This window comes from Tupaia chinensis, unplaced genomic scaffold, assembly GCF_000334495.1.
Source record: "Tupaia chinensis unplaced genomic scaffold, TupChi_1.0 Scaffold148210_1, whole genome shotgun sequence".
NCBI classification, from domain to species: Eukaryota; Metazoa; Chordata; class Mammalia; order Scandentia; family Tupaiidae; genus Tupaia; species Tupaia belangeri.
Window position 1 is genome coordinate 984,820 of NW_006208060.1, and position 17,681 is coordinate 1,002,500.

General features: G+C 42.9%; 1 protein-coding gene across 1 annotated transcript in view; it reads right to left on the reverse strand.

Annotated features, from left to right (window-relative positions):
- Window positions 1–12,335, reverse strand: part of ADGRE1 (adhesion G protein-coupled receptor E1) — a 48,876-nt gene extending 36,541 nt beyond the window's left edge. The window contains exons 1-5 of the mRNA XM_006170232.3: window positions 12,188–12,335; window positions 7,672–7,731; window positions 1,856–2,002; window positions 1,037–1,192; window positions 724–870 (exon numbers count right to left, since the gene is read on the reverse strand). Of these exons, the coding sequence (XP_006170294.1) occupies window positions 724–870; window positions 1,037–1,192; window positions 1,856–2,002; window positions 7,672–7,731; window positions 12,188–12,218 (541 nt within the window). The 5' untranslated portion in view covers window positions 12,219–12,335. The remainder of the gene's footprint in view (window positions 1–723; window positions 871–1,036; window positions 1,193–1,855; window positions 2,003–7,671; window positions 7,732–12,187) is intronic.
- Between the last annotated feature and the right edge of the window lie 5,346 nt (window positions 12,336–17,681).

Sequence of the window (17,681 nt, forward strand, 5' to 3'; positions counted from 1 at the left end):
AAGGCATGTGCAACTTTGGCTCATGCCCCGAGAAAAGGAGCATGGGCCAGCAGGCTTCACGGTGGTTGAGGCACTAAACTTCCAAATGACCAACCAAGGTTCGAGTCCTGACCCACTGGCTTGAAAATCACATCAGACACATATACATGCATGCCTGAAATCCCAAGAACATAGAGGAGAAGGGACTGTGGCACAGTCAACTCATCTTTAGGGTGATTTCTCACTTTAACTCTGTCTTTGTTCTGTCTCTTTCTTTGTCTCTCTCACTCTGTATCTCTCTCTGTCTCTCTCTGTCTCTGTCTCTCTCTCTCTCTCTCTCTCTCTCTCTCTCTCTCTCTGATGAGCATACATGACCTATAGCAATAACTAAACAAAGAGGAACAAAAACGAGAAGACCAGCCCCATAGACAAGTGGTTAAGATAGCTGGATACCACATGAGTGACTGCAGTTCAACTTCCAGCCTTGGCGGCTTGAAAAACACACCAGACATGTGTGTAGGCATGTCCAAAATACAACAGGATGGAGAAATGGAAGAGAAAGCTCTTTTGTCTCTCTCCCTCTCTCTTGTGAGCATATGCACCTTTTGGCCACTAAAATCAAAAGAAGAGGGGAGATATGGACAAGGTGAAAGTAAAAGGGGGATCCAGAAGTTGGATAGAGTAAGAATTTCACAACCAAATCAAAACAGATTTCATCACCAAGACACACATGGAGATGATTACTTTTGCAGCTGATGGTGCCATATTTCTGGAAGACTTCTGTATCAGGGCCAAAGCCTTCTATGCAGCTACAATTGTAGGAGCCCATGGTATTGGTGCAGACAGAACGAGGACCACACCGAGCTGGATCTTGCAAGCACTCGTCAATATCTGCAAAAAACGAGATTGTCAAAAAGCCCAGAGGAACAAAGAGAATCATTTTCCCAGAGCTCTTTAGAAACTCAGTAAACAGATAAGAGATTGCATGTCTAAGTTTAGAAACATTTGACCCAATGGGATGTCCACCAAAGACCCGTGCCTGAAAGCTGAGTGTTACCTGTACAGGCGAAATGCCCTGGCTTTCCCGGGTTCCAGTTATTTCCAGTGGGAGAAGAGAATCCAGGAAAACAGCTGCACTGGTACCTCCCCCTCATGGTCGTGCACTCTGAGTTAGGACCACAGGGCGAGGGACTTTCAGAACATTCATCAATATCTGGACCAAGAAAGAGTTGGAGTCACCAATTTGTCCCATTGTCGGGAACAGATTCCATTTTCCAAAGATGGATGAAACACTATCACCCATCCCATAAGTTCTTCATCCAATGTGACTTCGTCACTTCTCCCTTAAAGCAGGGGGCTCTGTGCTCCCTCCCCTGGAATCTGAGCATGCTCTGGCCACAGTGGAAGTGATGCTAGGTCATAAAGGTCATAGACTTCCACCTGGTTCTTTGGAGATGCTCATTCTTGGAAGCCAGCCACCATATTGTGAGGAAGCCCAACTATCCATGAACTTCTCAGTGACCAAGGATTTTTTTAAGAAATACAGAGAGAAAAAGGAAAGAAGGAAGGAAGGAAAGAAGAATGAAGAGAAGAGAAATATAAGAAAAGAGAAAAAGAGAAGAGAAAAGGAAGAGAATGGAAAGGAAGGAGAGGAGAGGAGAGTGTATGGGAGGGGAGAGAAGGGAAATAAAGGGAAATAAAAGAGAATGGAGGCAAGGAAAGAGGAAGGAGGTAAGCAGAGGAGAGTGGAAGGAAGGAGAGAGGAGGAAAGGGAAGAGGGAAGAACTGTCATGATGGAAAAAAGGCAAGTACCTACATCCACTCCCAATCAGCTTCCTACCAAACATTGACGGGTTTAGAAAGGCCGTGAGCTCACCTTCACATACCACTCCTGGACCCTTGAAGTGATTTTGTCCATTGCTGGACTGGTAGCCTTGTCTGCAAGTGCAATAGTAACTGTCCTTGGTGTTGACGCAGCCTGCGTGGGTCGGGCACGTGGTGAGGTCTTCACACTCATTCACTTCTAGGTGACATAGAATGCAGGTTTGGGTAAGATTAGATCACCAGACTGGGGCTGCTGGGGAACCCAAAGGAAGGGTGGAGGTGACATTGTGAGCTGAATTGTGTCACCTCTAAAGACATCTTGAGGTCCTAAACCTTGGCACCTCTGAACGTAGTCTTATTTGAAAATGGAGTCTTTGTAGAGGTCATTAAGATGTAAGTTAAGATGAATTAGTTCTGGTGTTGTGTGGGCCCTTAATCTGTTTTTAGAAGAAGAGAAGATACAGCAATAGAGGAACCGAGAATGCTTTGTGATGGCAGAAGTAGAAAATGAAGTTATGGGTACACGTCAAATAATGTCAAGGATTTGTGCCAATATAATACAGAAAAGGAGCGTGAGACAGATTATATTCTAGAACCTTCAAAGAGCAAATGGCCTTCATGACACCTGGATTTCCAGCTGCCAGAACTGTGAGAGAATACATTTCTGTTGTTTTTGTTTTTGCTTTGTTTTGTAGTTTTTGCTGTAGGGCATGTGCACTCGCCAGTGAGAGAGAGAGGGAAAGTGAGATATCGCCACCCCAGAAGGACTGCCATGCTGCAATCCTTTCTCCTCCACTCTTCTCATGGGATTTTGGATTTGCATGTACACCTACCTGGCATGATTCTCAACCCACCGGGTCCAAAACTCAAATGGTGGAGTAGGCCATGAGGGACCCAACACCTTAACCTTCACGCCACCTGCTGACCCTACATTTCTGTTACTTTAAGTGACTCGGGCTGTGTAGATTTGTTACGACAACCCTAGGAAACCCACATAGTCACCAATCGAGCTTAATCAGATACCTTGAAGATGCAGACCCTTGCTAGTCAAAGAATGACCCATGTACCATTAGCCTCTACCACACCAAATCCCAAGAGGTCTTGAAAAACCAGATCCTGATTTAGCCAGTCTGAGGACAGAGACCTGAAAGTCTGCATCTCTAACAAACCCTGAAAAATTACGATGCTGCTGGACTGAGGACTACACCATGAACGGAGGAGTGTGAGTCTTCAGAGCAAGACAGATCTAACTTCAAGTTCTACCAGTAAATCTCAAAGCAAAGAATGTTGGTTGTTCTCCAGACACATATCCCCCTCTTCCTTCTAATGATATGGACATCCAGGTACAAGTTGCATTCCAAGATTCTCTGGCAGCTGGTTGTAGTCATGAGACTGAATTATGACCAATAGAATGAGAGGAAGAGGTGTGGGAGGGGGGCAGCAGGTGGTGTAGTGGTTAAAACATTGAACTTTCATGTGGCCAGCTGGGGTTTGAGGCCCAGACCTGGTGACTTGAAACTCACACTGGGTTCATATGCATGTGTGCTCAAAATCCCAAGATGAGAATGGAGGAGAAGGGTTTGCAACATAGCCATCCATTTGGGAGGTGATTTCTTGCTTTCTCTCTGTCTCTGTCTCTCCAGAACACACATGTGCTTTATAGCAAAAATCTTTAAAAAAAAAAAAAAAGGCATGTGCCCCTCCAATTCATGCCCTGAAAAAAGGAGAAGTATGTTCTCTACTTCCTTCCCCTTTCAGCTGGACTAAAAGACGGACATACTGGAATGATCTGTCCTCTACCATAGGCTCAAACCTAGGGATAAGAAGGCCACAGACGGAGGCACCTGGGAGCTGGTAAAAGACTCATTTGATACTATCACTCCCTTGGTGGACAGAATTGTGCTCCCACCCCCAAATTTGACCATGTTTTAGTCCCTAAAACTTGTGACTATGCTATGGTACATGGAGTGGAGCTGGTGAGGCGAGCATAGGAGGAGGTGAGAACAGGAAGGTGCACAATCAGCTCATACAGGCTCTGCTAGAGCATTGCAAGACTTCTGCTTTTTCTTAGAGAGATATGGGAGCCATGGGAGGGTTTTGAGCAGAGGAGGGATCCAGCACAACTCAGAATTTAACCTTTGATCCTTCTGGCCACTGAGCGAAAGATGAACTGCAGAAGGACAGGTGACCAGAAAGAAGGTGGCTATATTTGTCCAGGTAGAGAGGGATGGTGACCACAGCTCAGGGAAGACTGTGAGATACTGGGTTTATTTTGAAAGTGATGTTAATGAGGTTTACCAGTTGACCAGATGTTGAGAGGGAAAGAAAGAGGAGCCAATAATAATGCCAACATTGATTGGTGGGATGAGAAAGCTATCCAGTACCATCAAAACCCTAAGGAAGAGGAGCCAGCAGGTGTCATGGAGGTTAAGGTAGCTGGACTCCCACATGGCCGCCTACACAGTTCAAGTCCTTGACCTAGTGGCTTGAACATCATACCAGGCATGTATGCATGTATGCCCAAAATCCTAAGAGGAGAATGGAGAAGAAATTTTGGCATGATCATCCCTCCTGGAGGTACATTCCCTCTCTCTGTATGACTCTATCCAGTGAGCACACATGCCCTACAGCAAAAATTTTGAAAATAATAAGAAAAAAAATTAAATTAAAAAACCCCAAGGATTGGGTTTTCATTACGATAACCTTTTTTTTTCCCACTCTTACTTGTTTACGTTGGTGCTGAGAGCAACATGGTGCTTTTATTTCCCCTCCCTGCAGGAGGCCCCAGATGGTATAGCTCTTTTCAGCTCCACCTTCCCCTTTCACTCGATGGCATCATTTCCCTTGTCAGGCTTCTGGCAAATTATCACTAGTGGTCTCTTGATTCTTGAGTTTCCCATGATCCCCTTCCTCTGTCTCTACCTCTCACAACTCAAATCCATCCCAAACCAGAATAAAAACTCAGTCCTGTGTGACTGGGAACCTGCCGATCTCCCCAACTCCTCCCCTGCCCTGTCCCATCAGTCGTACTCAGTTCTCCAAACTCCTTACAGCCTCAGGACCTTGACACCTGCTGTTCTGGCTGCTGGGCATGCCCTCTTTTACCCCTACTCCTTCTCCTAGGTAGCTTCAATCCACCCATCTTTATCTGTTCCTTGGAACATCACTTCCTCAAGGAGGTTTTTCAACCCCAATAAAGTTCTTCAAAAAAAATTTTTAAGTCCTACAAGGGATAGCTCATATCTAAGACAAAAATTACATAAATAATTTTCAGTGGTCCAGTGGTAGTTCAGCAGTTACATAACTAGATGCTTACTGGAAAGGCCCTGGGATCACATCCTGAGACCTCCCGGAGTATGCTGGGTGTACCCATGTGTCCATGATCCAGGCCAGTGGAGATTGGGAATCTACGACAGCATTAAGACCCTGTTGCAATATAGATAAGTAGATGATAGATATAGATAGAAGATTGGTAGATAGATCTAGATAGATGATAGAGATAGATAGATTGATAGATATAGATGATAGAGATAGAGATAGGGATAGATAGAGATAGATAGATAGGTAGATGATAGATAGATAGATAGACAGAAAGATAGATAGATAGATAAATAGATATAGATAGGTAGATGATAGATGATAGATAGATAGATAGAGATAGAGATAGATGATAGATATAGATAGATCATAGATATAGATAGGTAGATGATAGAGATAGATAGATAGATAGATAGATAGATAGATAGATAGATATGATGGATTGATTGATTGATAGGTATAGATAAATAATAGATAGATGATCAACAGATAGATAGATGACAGATAGATGATAGAGGTAGATGAGAGAGATAGATGATAGACATAGATGATAGAGATAGGTAGATGATAGAGATAGGTGATAGATAGACATAGATGATAGATGATTGATATAGATAGATAGATAGATAGATAGATAGATAGATAGATAGATAGATAGATGATAGATATAGATGATAGATACATGGTAGATGATTGATATAGATAGATGGTAAATATAAATAGATGATTAATAGATATAGATAGATGACAGATGGATACATAGTTGACAGATACAGGTAGATGATAGATATAGATGGTAGATAGAGGTAGATAGAGGTCTCCCTTCCGTAGTCACCACATCCAAAATTGTGGGGTGGGGGAAGAAGAGCATTGGCATTGGCCAAGGGAGATGACTCTAGGAAGCAGCCCAGGAAAACTCTCCTGGTTTTCCCATAGCTTGAAAACTAGGAGCTCCTATATGGACCCCTGGGAGAGGCAGCGCTTTCACAAGCATCACCAGGCACATGAGGTGGGACCATGAACCACCAGTAGACAAGACACCCCATCCAGAGCCAGCTGCTCTCCCACACCACAGCTGCAACATCCCACTAGCTGCCCTTACACCAAAGACCCAGACGCCATCTTGGGAAGGGCAATGTGTAGGAACATTTGAGAGAGTTGCTCCTCACACACTACACAATGACTTGCTCAAATAAGACTACATGGGTGACCAACAGGGGTGGGGGAGGGCGAGGGGAGGTTGCAGGGATCAGCCCTATAGCCTAGTGGTTAAAGGGAGTGAGATTCTACATGGCTGACCACAATTCAAGTCTAGGCTCCAATGACTTGAAAAATACACCAGGCATGTGTGCCCCAGGATGGAAAAATGGAAGAGAAGAGGTTGCAGCATGACCACTCCTTAAGGAGGGGTGCTTTCTCCCTTTCTCCTTTTCTCTCTCTGTCTCTTTCTGGTGAGCTCAGTCACCCTCTAGCAATTAAAAAGAGAGAGAAAAGACTGGAGAGAGAGAAAAGAAATGGAGACACTGAGATCACTACAAACGGACCATGTTTTTCTTCCTCTCTCCAGCAGGAGCTTAACGTAGAAGATGGGACTATTTAATGAAACACAAATAAACCAGTTTGGTTTTTCTAGTTGAGAAATTTGAGTAAATTCCATCCCAATTTTAATGTATTGCCATTTATGACCCTCTTACCACATCCAGGTGGTTAATAAAGTTGCCTCTTTGAATGTAAGCTTCACAACATTCTTGTGGGTGAGGAACCATTGTTCTCTGTCTATTATAGATGAGGAACACTGAAGACCAGAGAGCTTATGTGACTCGCCTAAGGTCACACAGCAATTCTGAGGTCCAGTGGAAAGCATCTGGAGCAGGAACCAGGAGACCCGCATGTTAGATAGACCCTTTTCTGTCACTTATTAGGCCCTATTGAGCGTCCAGATGAGGCTCAGCGTCCTAAGACATAAGAACTGTTCTCCCATATTCTTCCACTTCCTGTCAAAAGCCAGGGTTTTTTTTTTTTTATGACTGAATAGCATTCCATAGAGTATATGTGCCACAGTTTTTCTATCCATTCATCTGTTCATGGGCATTTGAGTTGGTTCCATGACTTAGCAATTGTGAATAGTGCTGCAATAAACATCGATGTGCAAGCACTTTTCTGATTAAGTATTCTTCTGTCCCTTGGGTAGATACCTGAAACTGATTGACTCAAGGATATAAAAACACAGAATATAGATGTAAATACCAGATATAGTGTGTGTGTGTGAAAGAGGAGGGTCTGAGAAAGGTCACGTAGAAGAAAAATAGAGAGGCAAAGCATTAATGGGACAAAGAAATGTGGTATTACCTGTTGAAGATATTTTATAGTTTTATCAATTGGACTAGGGAGAAATGTTCATGTGCTAAAGTATTCATTTTGTAAGCTAAATAATGTGATTGAATGTATAAAAGAAAATGAAATTTTAAAAAGGTGAAAAAAATCTTAAAAAAAAAAAAGAACCGTTCTCCCTAGGAAATCAAGCATGTGGGTTCTCTTCAGCCAACTTACCACTTGTTTTCGTCAACGTGGGTACCGTGTGCATCGCCTGGCCGAATATACCACAGCACCCTGTGAAGAAAGGTGGGGAAAATACCATGAACCGCCCCAATAACCCTGAGGGCTTACCCTGCAAAATTACTCCTGGTTTGGCTTCACAGAAACGGGTTTAATGATGTTCAATGAAAAAGCAAAGTAAGTGGCAAACATACATTATTTCTCATAGTTTCACAGCACCCATTCCTTGTTTTCTGCACTTTTTGTTTTTCATTTTGTTGGGGTTTTATCTTCCTTTTCTCTTCCATTATACAAACAGTTCCAGCTGATTTTCAAGGATTAATTCATGCATTCTTAAAAGGTGTGAGGTCTTCCTCAAGGGCACCAAACTTGGTTCTTCCCCAAAGATGAGAAATCTTACCCTTTCATGTATAAGACACATATGAATAGAGATAGAGGGGACCAGCAGTTGGAGTAATGGCTACATCGCTGGACTCCCATGTAGTCGACCACAGTTTGAGTCCTGGACCCAGTGCCTTAAACTCACGCCAGGCACATGTGTGTGTGTGCCCAAGATCCCAGAGGAGAATGGAGGAGAAGGGATTGCAGCGTGGCCATCCCCCCTGGAGGTGATTTCTCACTTCCTGTCTCTCTGTCTCTCTCTTTCTGAGGAGCACACATGCCCTATAGCAAAAATCTCTCCGAGAGAGAGAGAGAGAGCGAGAGAGGACATATGTAGATAAATATATAGCTGGAGTGTGAACATTTCATGGGTCGGCAAGGTGATTCATTTTTTAAAATATTTAAAGGGCAGTACAGCCCTGTGGGTGGAGTTTCCCTCTATCACATTATCGCCTTTATCATCCCTATCCTTACCTTCATCAACCTTATCTCTTTTTTTTTTGCATTCAGTTTTTCCTCTTTTCTAGTTGTTTTATACTAGAACCACATTTATCTTTTTTTATTTTTGGAGAGGTGTTTGTTTGTTTGTTTGTTTGGTTTTTGCTATAGGGCATGTGCGCTTGCCAGAAAGACAGAGACAGAGAGATAGAAAGCGAGAACTCACCCCCACCCTGGGGCGGGGGGGATGACCATGCCATAATCCCTTCTCCATTCTCCTCTCAGGATCTTGGGCATGCATGCACATGCGCCTGGCGTGAGTTTAAGCCGCCGGGTCTGGGACTCGAACTGCAGTCAGCTACATGGGAGTTCAGCGTCATAGCCATTACACTAACTGCTGGTCCCGAACCACATTTATCTTCACAGTGTATAACATTTCTTTTTCCAGCATGATTACCATGCGTATAGTCAAAACAAAGACATGACTATCCACGTCATCATCAAATACCTTTTCCTTTTTTTTAGATTACTAGTATTATTTTTATTTTTATTCTCATATTTGAAAACATTCAATCACTATACATCGTTTGTCTTGTAAAGAGAATTTTCCTAACACGAAACATTTCTCAGACCAGTCTAGTTGAGAATACTATACATGTTATCATCAACAGGTAATAAACCATTTCTGTGACCCACAAGTGTCATGCCTCTCTATTTTTTCTCCCACCCTCCTTATCTTTTTTAAAGGAATAATTTATTTTATTTTATTTTATTTTATTTAGATTTTTAAAGAGATATTTTTGCTATAGGGCATGTGCGCTCACAGGAGAGACAGAAAGAGAGAGAAAGCAAGAAACCACCCCACAGGGTGGATAGCCATGCCACAATCCTTCCTTCTCCATAATTGTCTCAGGATCTTGGGCACACACACACACACACACCTAGTGTGAGTTTTAAGTCACTGGATCTGGATCTACTACGTGGGAGTCCAGTGACAAAACCATTATGCCGTCTGTTGGTTCCAATTTATTATTATTATTTTTTAATTTGACCAGAGAGAGAAAGGGAAAGTGAGAAAGCAAGCCACCAGGCCTGGGACTCAAACCATGATTGGCCATATGGGAGCCCAGCACCCACAGTTGGCGTCATGGCTATGTCACCACGCCAACTCCTGGAGCCCATCATTTTATCTTCATTGTCACCATCATCAGCTCCATCATTAGTTTTATCATCTTTTTCATCATCATCACCATCATCATCTTCAACCTCACTTTCACTGTCATCAGCCTCCTCTTTCATCATCATGACTATGGTTATCTTCACCACCATCCCCATCCGCATATTCAGCACCATAATTTCCATCATGCTGGTCTTTATCCTTGTTGGATAAAGATGATTTGTCATCGCCAACATCCTCTCCACCATCATCGCTATCATCAACATCAGTATTATTACAACTGTCTGCTGATTAACTTCAGGGTAGGACAAAGGGTATTGATGGTTACTATTTCTGCCTATACTCCAGAGTAACAACTCTGCATCTTCACCTTGGACGTCCATATGGAAAAGCGAAAAGTCATTCTCAGAGATGGCCACGCTGTAATCCCTTCTCCTCCATTCTCCTCTTGGGATTTGGGGCATGCACACACACGTGTCTGGCGTGACTTTCTAGCCACTGGGTCCAAGACTTGAACCGCACAGTCAGCCATGTGGGATCCAGCTCCCTCAACCTCCACACCACCAGTTCGCCCCCACCTGCTCCCTCTAGTGAACCCGGCTAGTCAACAAGCCTGCCTCCCAATATTCCACCCCTTATCCCTAATGGAAATTCTCTCCCTTGTTAAATAGTTTAGAGACAACAGAGCTTAGTGTGTAAGGAGACAGACTTTTGGGTAAAAATACTGGAGTTTGGGACCAGCAGATGGTATAGCAGTTACGTTGCTAGACTCCCATGAAATTGACCACAGTTTGAGTCCCTGACCTGGCAGCTCAAAACTCACACCAGGTGCGTGTGAGTGCATGCCCAAAATACTGAGAGAAGAATGAAGGAAAAGGGATTGTGGTATGGCCATCTTCCCTGGGGGGGGTGATTCCTTGCTTTCTGACTCTCTGTCTCTCTGGCAAGCACATGCACCCTATAGAAAAAAACTCTCTCCATGGGACCAGCAGTTGGTGTAATGACTCTGTCACTGGACTCCCACATAGTCAATCACGGTTTGAGTCCCGGACCCAGTAGCTTAAACTCACACTGGGTGCATGTGCGTGCGTGCCCAAGATCCCGAGAGGAGAATGCAGGAGAAGGGATTGTGGTGTGGCCATGCCCCCTGGGGGGTGATTTCTCACTTTCCGTCTCTCTGTCTCTCTGTCTGTCTGGCAAGCACATGCGTCCTATAGCAAAAATCAAAAAAAAAAAAAAAAAGAACTCTCTCAAAAAAAAAAAAAATCACACACAGGAAGGCTACATCTCACTGTTCGGAGTCTCAGCACAAATGTGACCCCCCTCAGAAATGTCTTTGCTGACTTTCTCCTTCAATATAACCCCTGTCACGTTCTATGACGACTTCTTCATATCACGTATCCCTGAAATTATAATTTGTTTTTTATTTGGGACACTGTAATGTAGTAATAAAGCAAATAGACTCAGAAGTCAGGCTACCTGGCTTTAAATCCTGGCTCTCCCTCTCATTGGCTGAGCAGTCTTGGACAAGGTATTCAATTTCTTTTCCCTCAGTTTTCTTCTTTGTACAAGTGGCCCAACAGTCTCCCAATATTGTAGAAATTTCATACAAATTGAATATATCCTAGGTTTTAAAACCTTACAACAGTCGGGCCAGCAGGGGGAGTGGTGGTTAAGGCACTAGACTTCTACATGGTTGACTACAGTTTGAATCCCAGACCTGGTAGCTTGAAAATCATGCCAGGCACTTGTGCATGCATGCCCAAAATCCTAACAGGAGAATGGAGGAGAAGCGATTGCAATGTGGCCATCCCCCCCAGAGGATGATTTCTCATTTTCTCTTTTCTCTCTTTCTGTCTCTGTCTCTCTCTGTCTCTGTCTCTCTATCTGGTGAGTACACATGCCCTATGAGAAAAAAAAATCTTAAAAGAAAATAATAAAAACTTGGGATCAGCAGATGGCACAGTGGTTACGTCACTGAACTCCCACATGGCCGCCCGTGGTTCAAGTCCTGGACCCTGTGGCTTGAAAGTCGCACCAAGTGCATGTACATCCCAAGAAGAGAATTGAAAAGGGATTGCAGTGTGGCCATCCTCCCGGAGCGTGATTTCTCACTTTCTCACCCTCTCCCGGTCTGTCTCTCCAATGAGCACATGCACTCTAAAGCAAAAACCTCTAAATAATAATAATAAAGAAAAGAAAACTTAGAGCTTTTTATGGCTTCTTTTCTGTCTGGACCCACCCATGAGTCTATCAGCCCCATGAGTGCAAGAACATTCTCACATACACAGTCTGTGCTCAGGATATACGTGGCAAATGAATGACTATAAAGAAAATTTGCTCTGCTGGATGGAATTCCCTGAGCTGAGAGATGAAGATCTCCCAGTGAAGGTATTTGCAGCATGTAGTCTAGAATTGTCATCTCCTAGCTGGACCACCCACAGCCCTCCCTTCTTCCTGCAGCCTGTTTCCAACCCCGACTTCCCCCAGACCCCCCTTCAGCCTCACACTCACCCCAGAAGACGAGCAAACTGAGGTCCCACATTGTGCTGTGGTTCCACAGGTCAGAGAGCAGAACCTCGTCTTTTCACCTCGGGTTTTTAATAACGGAAGATACGGGAAGACAGGAAGGCGGGGCTCAACTTGCTCAATACCAGGGCATCACACTCTTCTTATGCTGAGTTGCCGCCACTGAAGACGAACAGTGACCAACTCTGAATTTCCCCTTCCTGATAATGAAGAGAAGTTGGCCTGATTGCTGTGTTCTCTTCTCTCTCTCTTGCTCTCTCCCTCCTCCTCTCCCTCTGCCCTTCCTCCTATTCTGTCCCTGTCTCTGTTTTGTTTTTTTTTCCTAGTATAGTATTTTTTTAATTTTAAATTTTTTTTTTACATATAATCACTGTACATCTTTGCAGCATACAAAACAAATTTCCCCACCATGAATACACTGCGTAATAGTCCCGTCAGGGATATTACCAAATACATTATCATCAGCAGATAATTTTCCACTTTTGTGTCCATTAAATGTTGATTTTTTAATTATTTATTTTATTTTATTTACCATTTTTTTAAAAAAATTTCCTACAGGGCACATGCACTCACTAGAGAGAGAGAGGGAGAAAGAAAGAGAAAGCAAGCGACCAGGCCCAGGACACTAACCATAGTCAGCCTTGTGAGAGTCTAGCACCCCAAACATCTGCTGGTCCAATGTTTTGGGTTTTTTCCCCTTTGATTCCCTCTCTCCCATCCTCCCATCATTGCCCACCTTCCTCCCACACTATCTCTAGTATCCACATTGATTCAGTACCTGCCATAGGGCTCAGACGTTGGGTATATATTGAGTGGGGACATACAATGCCACTCTTCCATAGTCTGCCTTGCATCACTTAATGCTAACTCTTACATTTTCATCCATTTTCCATCAAATGCCAGGATCTCACAGGGTCTCTGTTTCCTTTTCCCACCAACATCTATTTCCTGTCTCTCATCATCTTCTTTCTTTGCAGCCAGTAAATGAGCTTCCACCCTTGCCCCAGTGAAGCAAGCACTGAACTTAAGAGTTTCTTCCTGGCCTACCCCTACCCCCACCCCATACCAAATTCTGTGCTAGACTCATTAGCAACAAAATTTATTTTCATCCCCCTGTCAAATTCATAAAGTTGGATTTATCTACATTTCCCCTGTCAAAATCATAAAGTTGGATTTATCTACAGTTCCTCAAGAGGAGATAATACTTGTCCAAGATCACCCAGACTCAAAATATAACACAGGCCTCGCTGTTTCTAAAGTTCAAATTCATCAGCAGAGTTTGTGCGTCTCAGGAAATACACTCATGGTCTTTTTGCAAAAAACATGGGAAGATGTTGTGTAATATCCTAAACTCTGAATTTGTAAGACTGGCATTAAGAGCCTTTCAATGCATCATCCATTGGCTATTCAGGACCCTCTGTTCCCCAAGCTTTAACCATTTTCTTCAGTTCTCAACTCTATATGACCACAGCAGAACTGCACTCCCACCTCTATAATTAAACATACACACAATTTCTCCCACTCCAGCTCCTTTTCTCATAAATATGGAGGTCTAGTAACATCTTAGTTAGGACCCACCAAATGCAAAGCCTAAGACTAGAACTCTAATGAAAGTAGTTCATCAGGGACGTGACCCTAAGAAAACCAGCTAGAAAAAGGAAATAAGTGAAACAAATAAGGGAAGAAATCAATCTTGGGTGTGGTACCAAACAAGTTACATAGTGAGTAAGTAGAATTTAATCTCACCAGGGACTTCTGGGAGGAGGCATAAAGCAGACTCCTCAGAGTTACCACAACCAATGGGTGAGAGAGAGAGAGTTGGGGTATTTATACACTGACTGCTACATTATGGGTTGAGGCTTGCTCCCAGAAGAGTTGATATATATGCCATGCCAGAAGAAACTTTCACACAGAGAATGCTCTGAGCATTAACTACTATGGTGATAGGAACTGAAACCACACAGATGTAGGACCAAATTCTGATCCTGCAAGGTATTTCCAAGTGACTATGAAGTGATGACTCCCCTCTCTGAACCTCAGTTTCTTATCTGGAGCATAAGGATAATGATCGGCCCTGTCCCAAAGGATCCCTAGGGAAGAAATCCTCAACACATGACCCAGCAGGCTGGTGCAGAGTAAGTGTTCAATAAACACTGTGGGCTCTTAGACATAAATTAAAAAGTAGTCCCCCTGCCATTGTCCATGATTTCAATTTCCATGGTTAACCATGGTCCAAAAATACTAGATGAAAAATTCCAGATACAAACAATCCATATGTTTTAAATTCTATTTTATTACTTACTGCTCTTAACCTCTTACTAGGTCTAACTTAAATACATATAAATTATATAATATCACACCATGAGCTCTTTTCCTCCATTCTCCTCTTGGAATTTTGGGTGCATACCCAGCATAACTTTCTCTCTTTTTTTAATTCTCTCCCTCTCTCTCTCTCTGCCTCTCTCTGGTCAAGTTAGATAATAATAATGATGATGATGAATAAAATGAAATAAAATAATTCTTTTATAAAAATAATTTGCAGGAACATAGTGCATTGTTACTAACCACTGTCACCATGGTATACAGTAGGTCTCTTGAACTTACTGCTCCTATTTAACTGAAATTCTGTCTCCTTTCCCAACCTCCCCCAAGTTAGTCCCTCCTGATCCATGTCTTCCTAAGATGCTTCTGGACATAGTACACCGAATATGGGGGAACATTCCAGATTCCCAAATACCCACCTAGGATCTCACAGAAAATATAAAGAAGAGAGGGCTGGCCGGTGGCATGGTGGTTAAGATGCTGGACTCCCACATGGCTGACCATGGTTCAAATTCCGGACCTAGTGCCTTACTTTCTCACTTTCCCTATCTGCGTCTCTCTCTGGTCAAATTAAAAATAATAATGATGATGATGAACAAAATTAAATAATTTTTAAAAAAAGAATAAAGAAGCAGATTTCACCAAACAAGAATCAGCTTTGCAGAAACCATGGATATAGCCTCTCCTCCTGTCTCCCATATCCTGGTAATAGTATCCCCAACTTCTTCACCATTAATTCCCTGTGGGGTAATGGTGCCAACTTGGAGGGACCTGCACTTTCTTCTATAACCTTTTTTTACGAATTATTTTATTTAACTTTTTAAATTTAAATTTATTTATTTACATTCATTCACTGTACATTATTACAACATACAAAATGAGATTTTCCATGCAGAATACACTGTATATTGGCTCAATCAAGCACATCAACGTACATGCAAGAATAATTTTATTTAACTTTATTTATTTATTTGTTTATTTTCATTTGACCAGAGAGGGGCAGAGCAAGAGTGAGGGGGGGGGGAAGTGAGAAAGCAAGCCACTAGGTCCAGGACTCAAACCGTGGTTGGCCATGTGGGAGTCAAGCACCTTTGACCACCATGTCACCTGCCAACCCCACTGTCTCCTATAATCTCTGTTTAGTGTATCCAGAAGCATGAACCCTAGAGGCAGACCAACCTATGTGGTCCACAAATCCATGGAGAGTCTACCCTTCTAGCTGTGAAACCGAATTCATTTTTCCTGGAGTGTGGGCTGGACTTAGTGGTTTAATTCTAACCAAAAAAGGAAGATGTATCATTGTGGGATGTCCAAGACTAGGTCGTAAGAGGCATCAAGGCGTCATCCTTGCTCTCTCTTTCCAGGATCATCTCTTTCCAGGATTCACTCAGGAAAAGCCAGTCACCATGTTCTCGGGATGCTCAAGCATCACTGTGGAGACACCTACAGAGGAAACACCGAGGCTTCCTGCCGACAGCCAGGAAGCAGATCATCCAGCCCCAGCTGAACTTTCAGATGATGCAGCCCTCCTCAACGGTTTCACTGTAACTTCATGAGAGATCCTGAGCCAGAACCACCCAGTTAAGCCACTCCCCGATTCCTGACCCTCATAAAATGTAAGTAAATAAAAATGTGTTGTGTTGGGGCCAGCAGGTGGTTAAGGGCACTAGACTCCCACATGGCAGATCACAGTTCGAGTCCCGGACTTGGCAGCTCGCTCTCTCTCTCTCTCTCTCTTCCTTCTCTCTTCCTCTCTCGCCAAATTAAAATAAATAAATAAATTATTATTTAAAATAATTCTTTTAAAAAAAAGTTTGTTGTGTTAAGGTCCACAAATGTTGGAGTCATTTGTTACACAGCAAGAGATAACTAATACACCCAGCAGCAGTTTTCTCTATTAGGAAAATGATAACAGTGTGTCTGTTTCATAAAGTTTACTATAATAAAAGCACAAAATCCTACCTGGTACAGATGAAATAGTCAAGAGTATTGTTACTGTGGTCATTATTATCCTTCTACTGTGGTAAATAGTTCATCATAAAAGAAATTGTGGTACCAGAAAAAAAAATGGAATTGAGGAAGTCAACAAGGTCGATATTGGGCAGGACCTTCCAACATGGGTGAAAGAGTTTAGAATTTATCTTCAGGGCAGTAGAAGGGGGTCCAGCTGGGAAGTCACAGAGTCAGGCTGGTATTTTTATGACACTTGTGTTGTGTAGGGTGGGTATCAGTCTGGATGGCTTCTGAGTGGCCGGACAGGGAGGAGGGAGGAATTTAGAAGGCAGAGGCAAAGGATTGTCTGGATGTCTGTAGGAAATCAGGCAGAAAGAGAAGTTGAAATTGAGAGATTAGACTATAGAATTCATTTCGGATCTAGCCCAGATCGCTCTTGGAGATGGGGATAGAAGAAGATGGTGTATGAGCTTCCTGTGGCAGCTGTAACAAATGTCCGCAAACTTGGTGACTTGAAAATGAGTTCTCATGTAATTGGTCTAGAGATCAGAACCTCAATGAGTTTTATGGGGGCTAAAAATCACGAAGTCCACAGGACCATGTTCCTTCTGGAAGTTCTAGAGGAAATGTCATTCTGGATTTTTTTTTTTTTTTTTACATGTTCCTTGGCTCACAGACCCTTCCTCCATCTTCGAAGCCAGCAATGCAGCATCTTTGGTTCTCTCTCTCTCTCCAGATTGCTATAATAAACTAACATAGACTAGATGAATTATAAGTAGAAATGTATTTATCCAGTTCTGGAAACTTCTCAGATCAAGGCGCCACAAGGTCGGTATCTCATGAGGACGTCCTGGTTTATAAATGGCCACCTTCTCACAGTGTCCTCACATAGCAGAAGGCAAATCTTCAAGATTTCTTTTATAAGGACACTAATCCCATTCACGAGTGCTCCATCTCCATATTTAGTCACCTCCCACAGGCCCTAACTTTGGGGGCCAGCAAGGTGGTTAAGGTGTTGGACTCCCACATGGCCAACTGCAGTTTGAGTCCCGGATCTGGCAGCTTGCTTTCTCACTTTCCCTCTCTCTTGCTCTGTCACTCTCTGGTCAAATTTTAAAACAAAAAATAATAATAATAATGAATAAAATTAAACTAAATAATTCTTTTAAAAAAAAAAAAAAAAAAGGCCCGAACCCCACACACC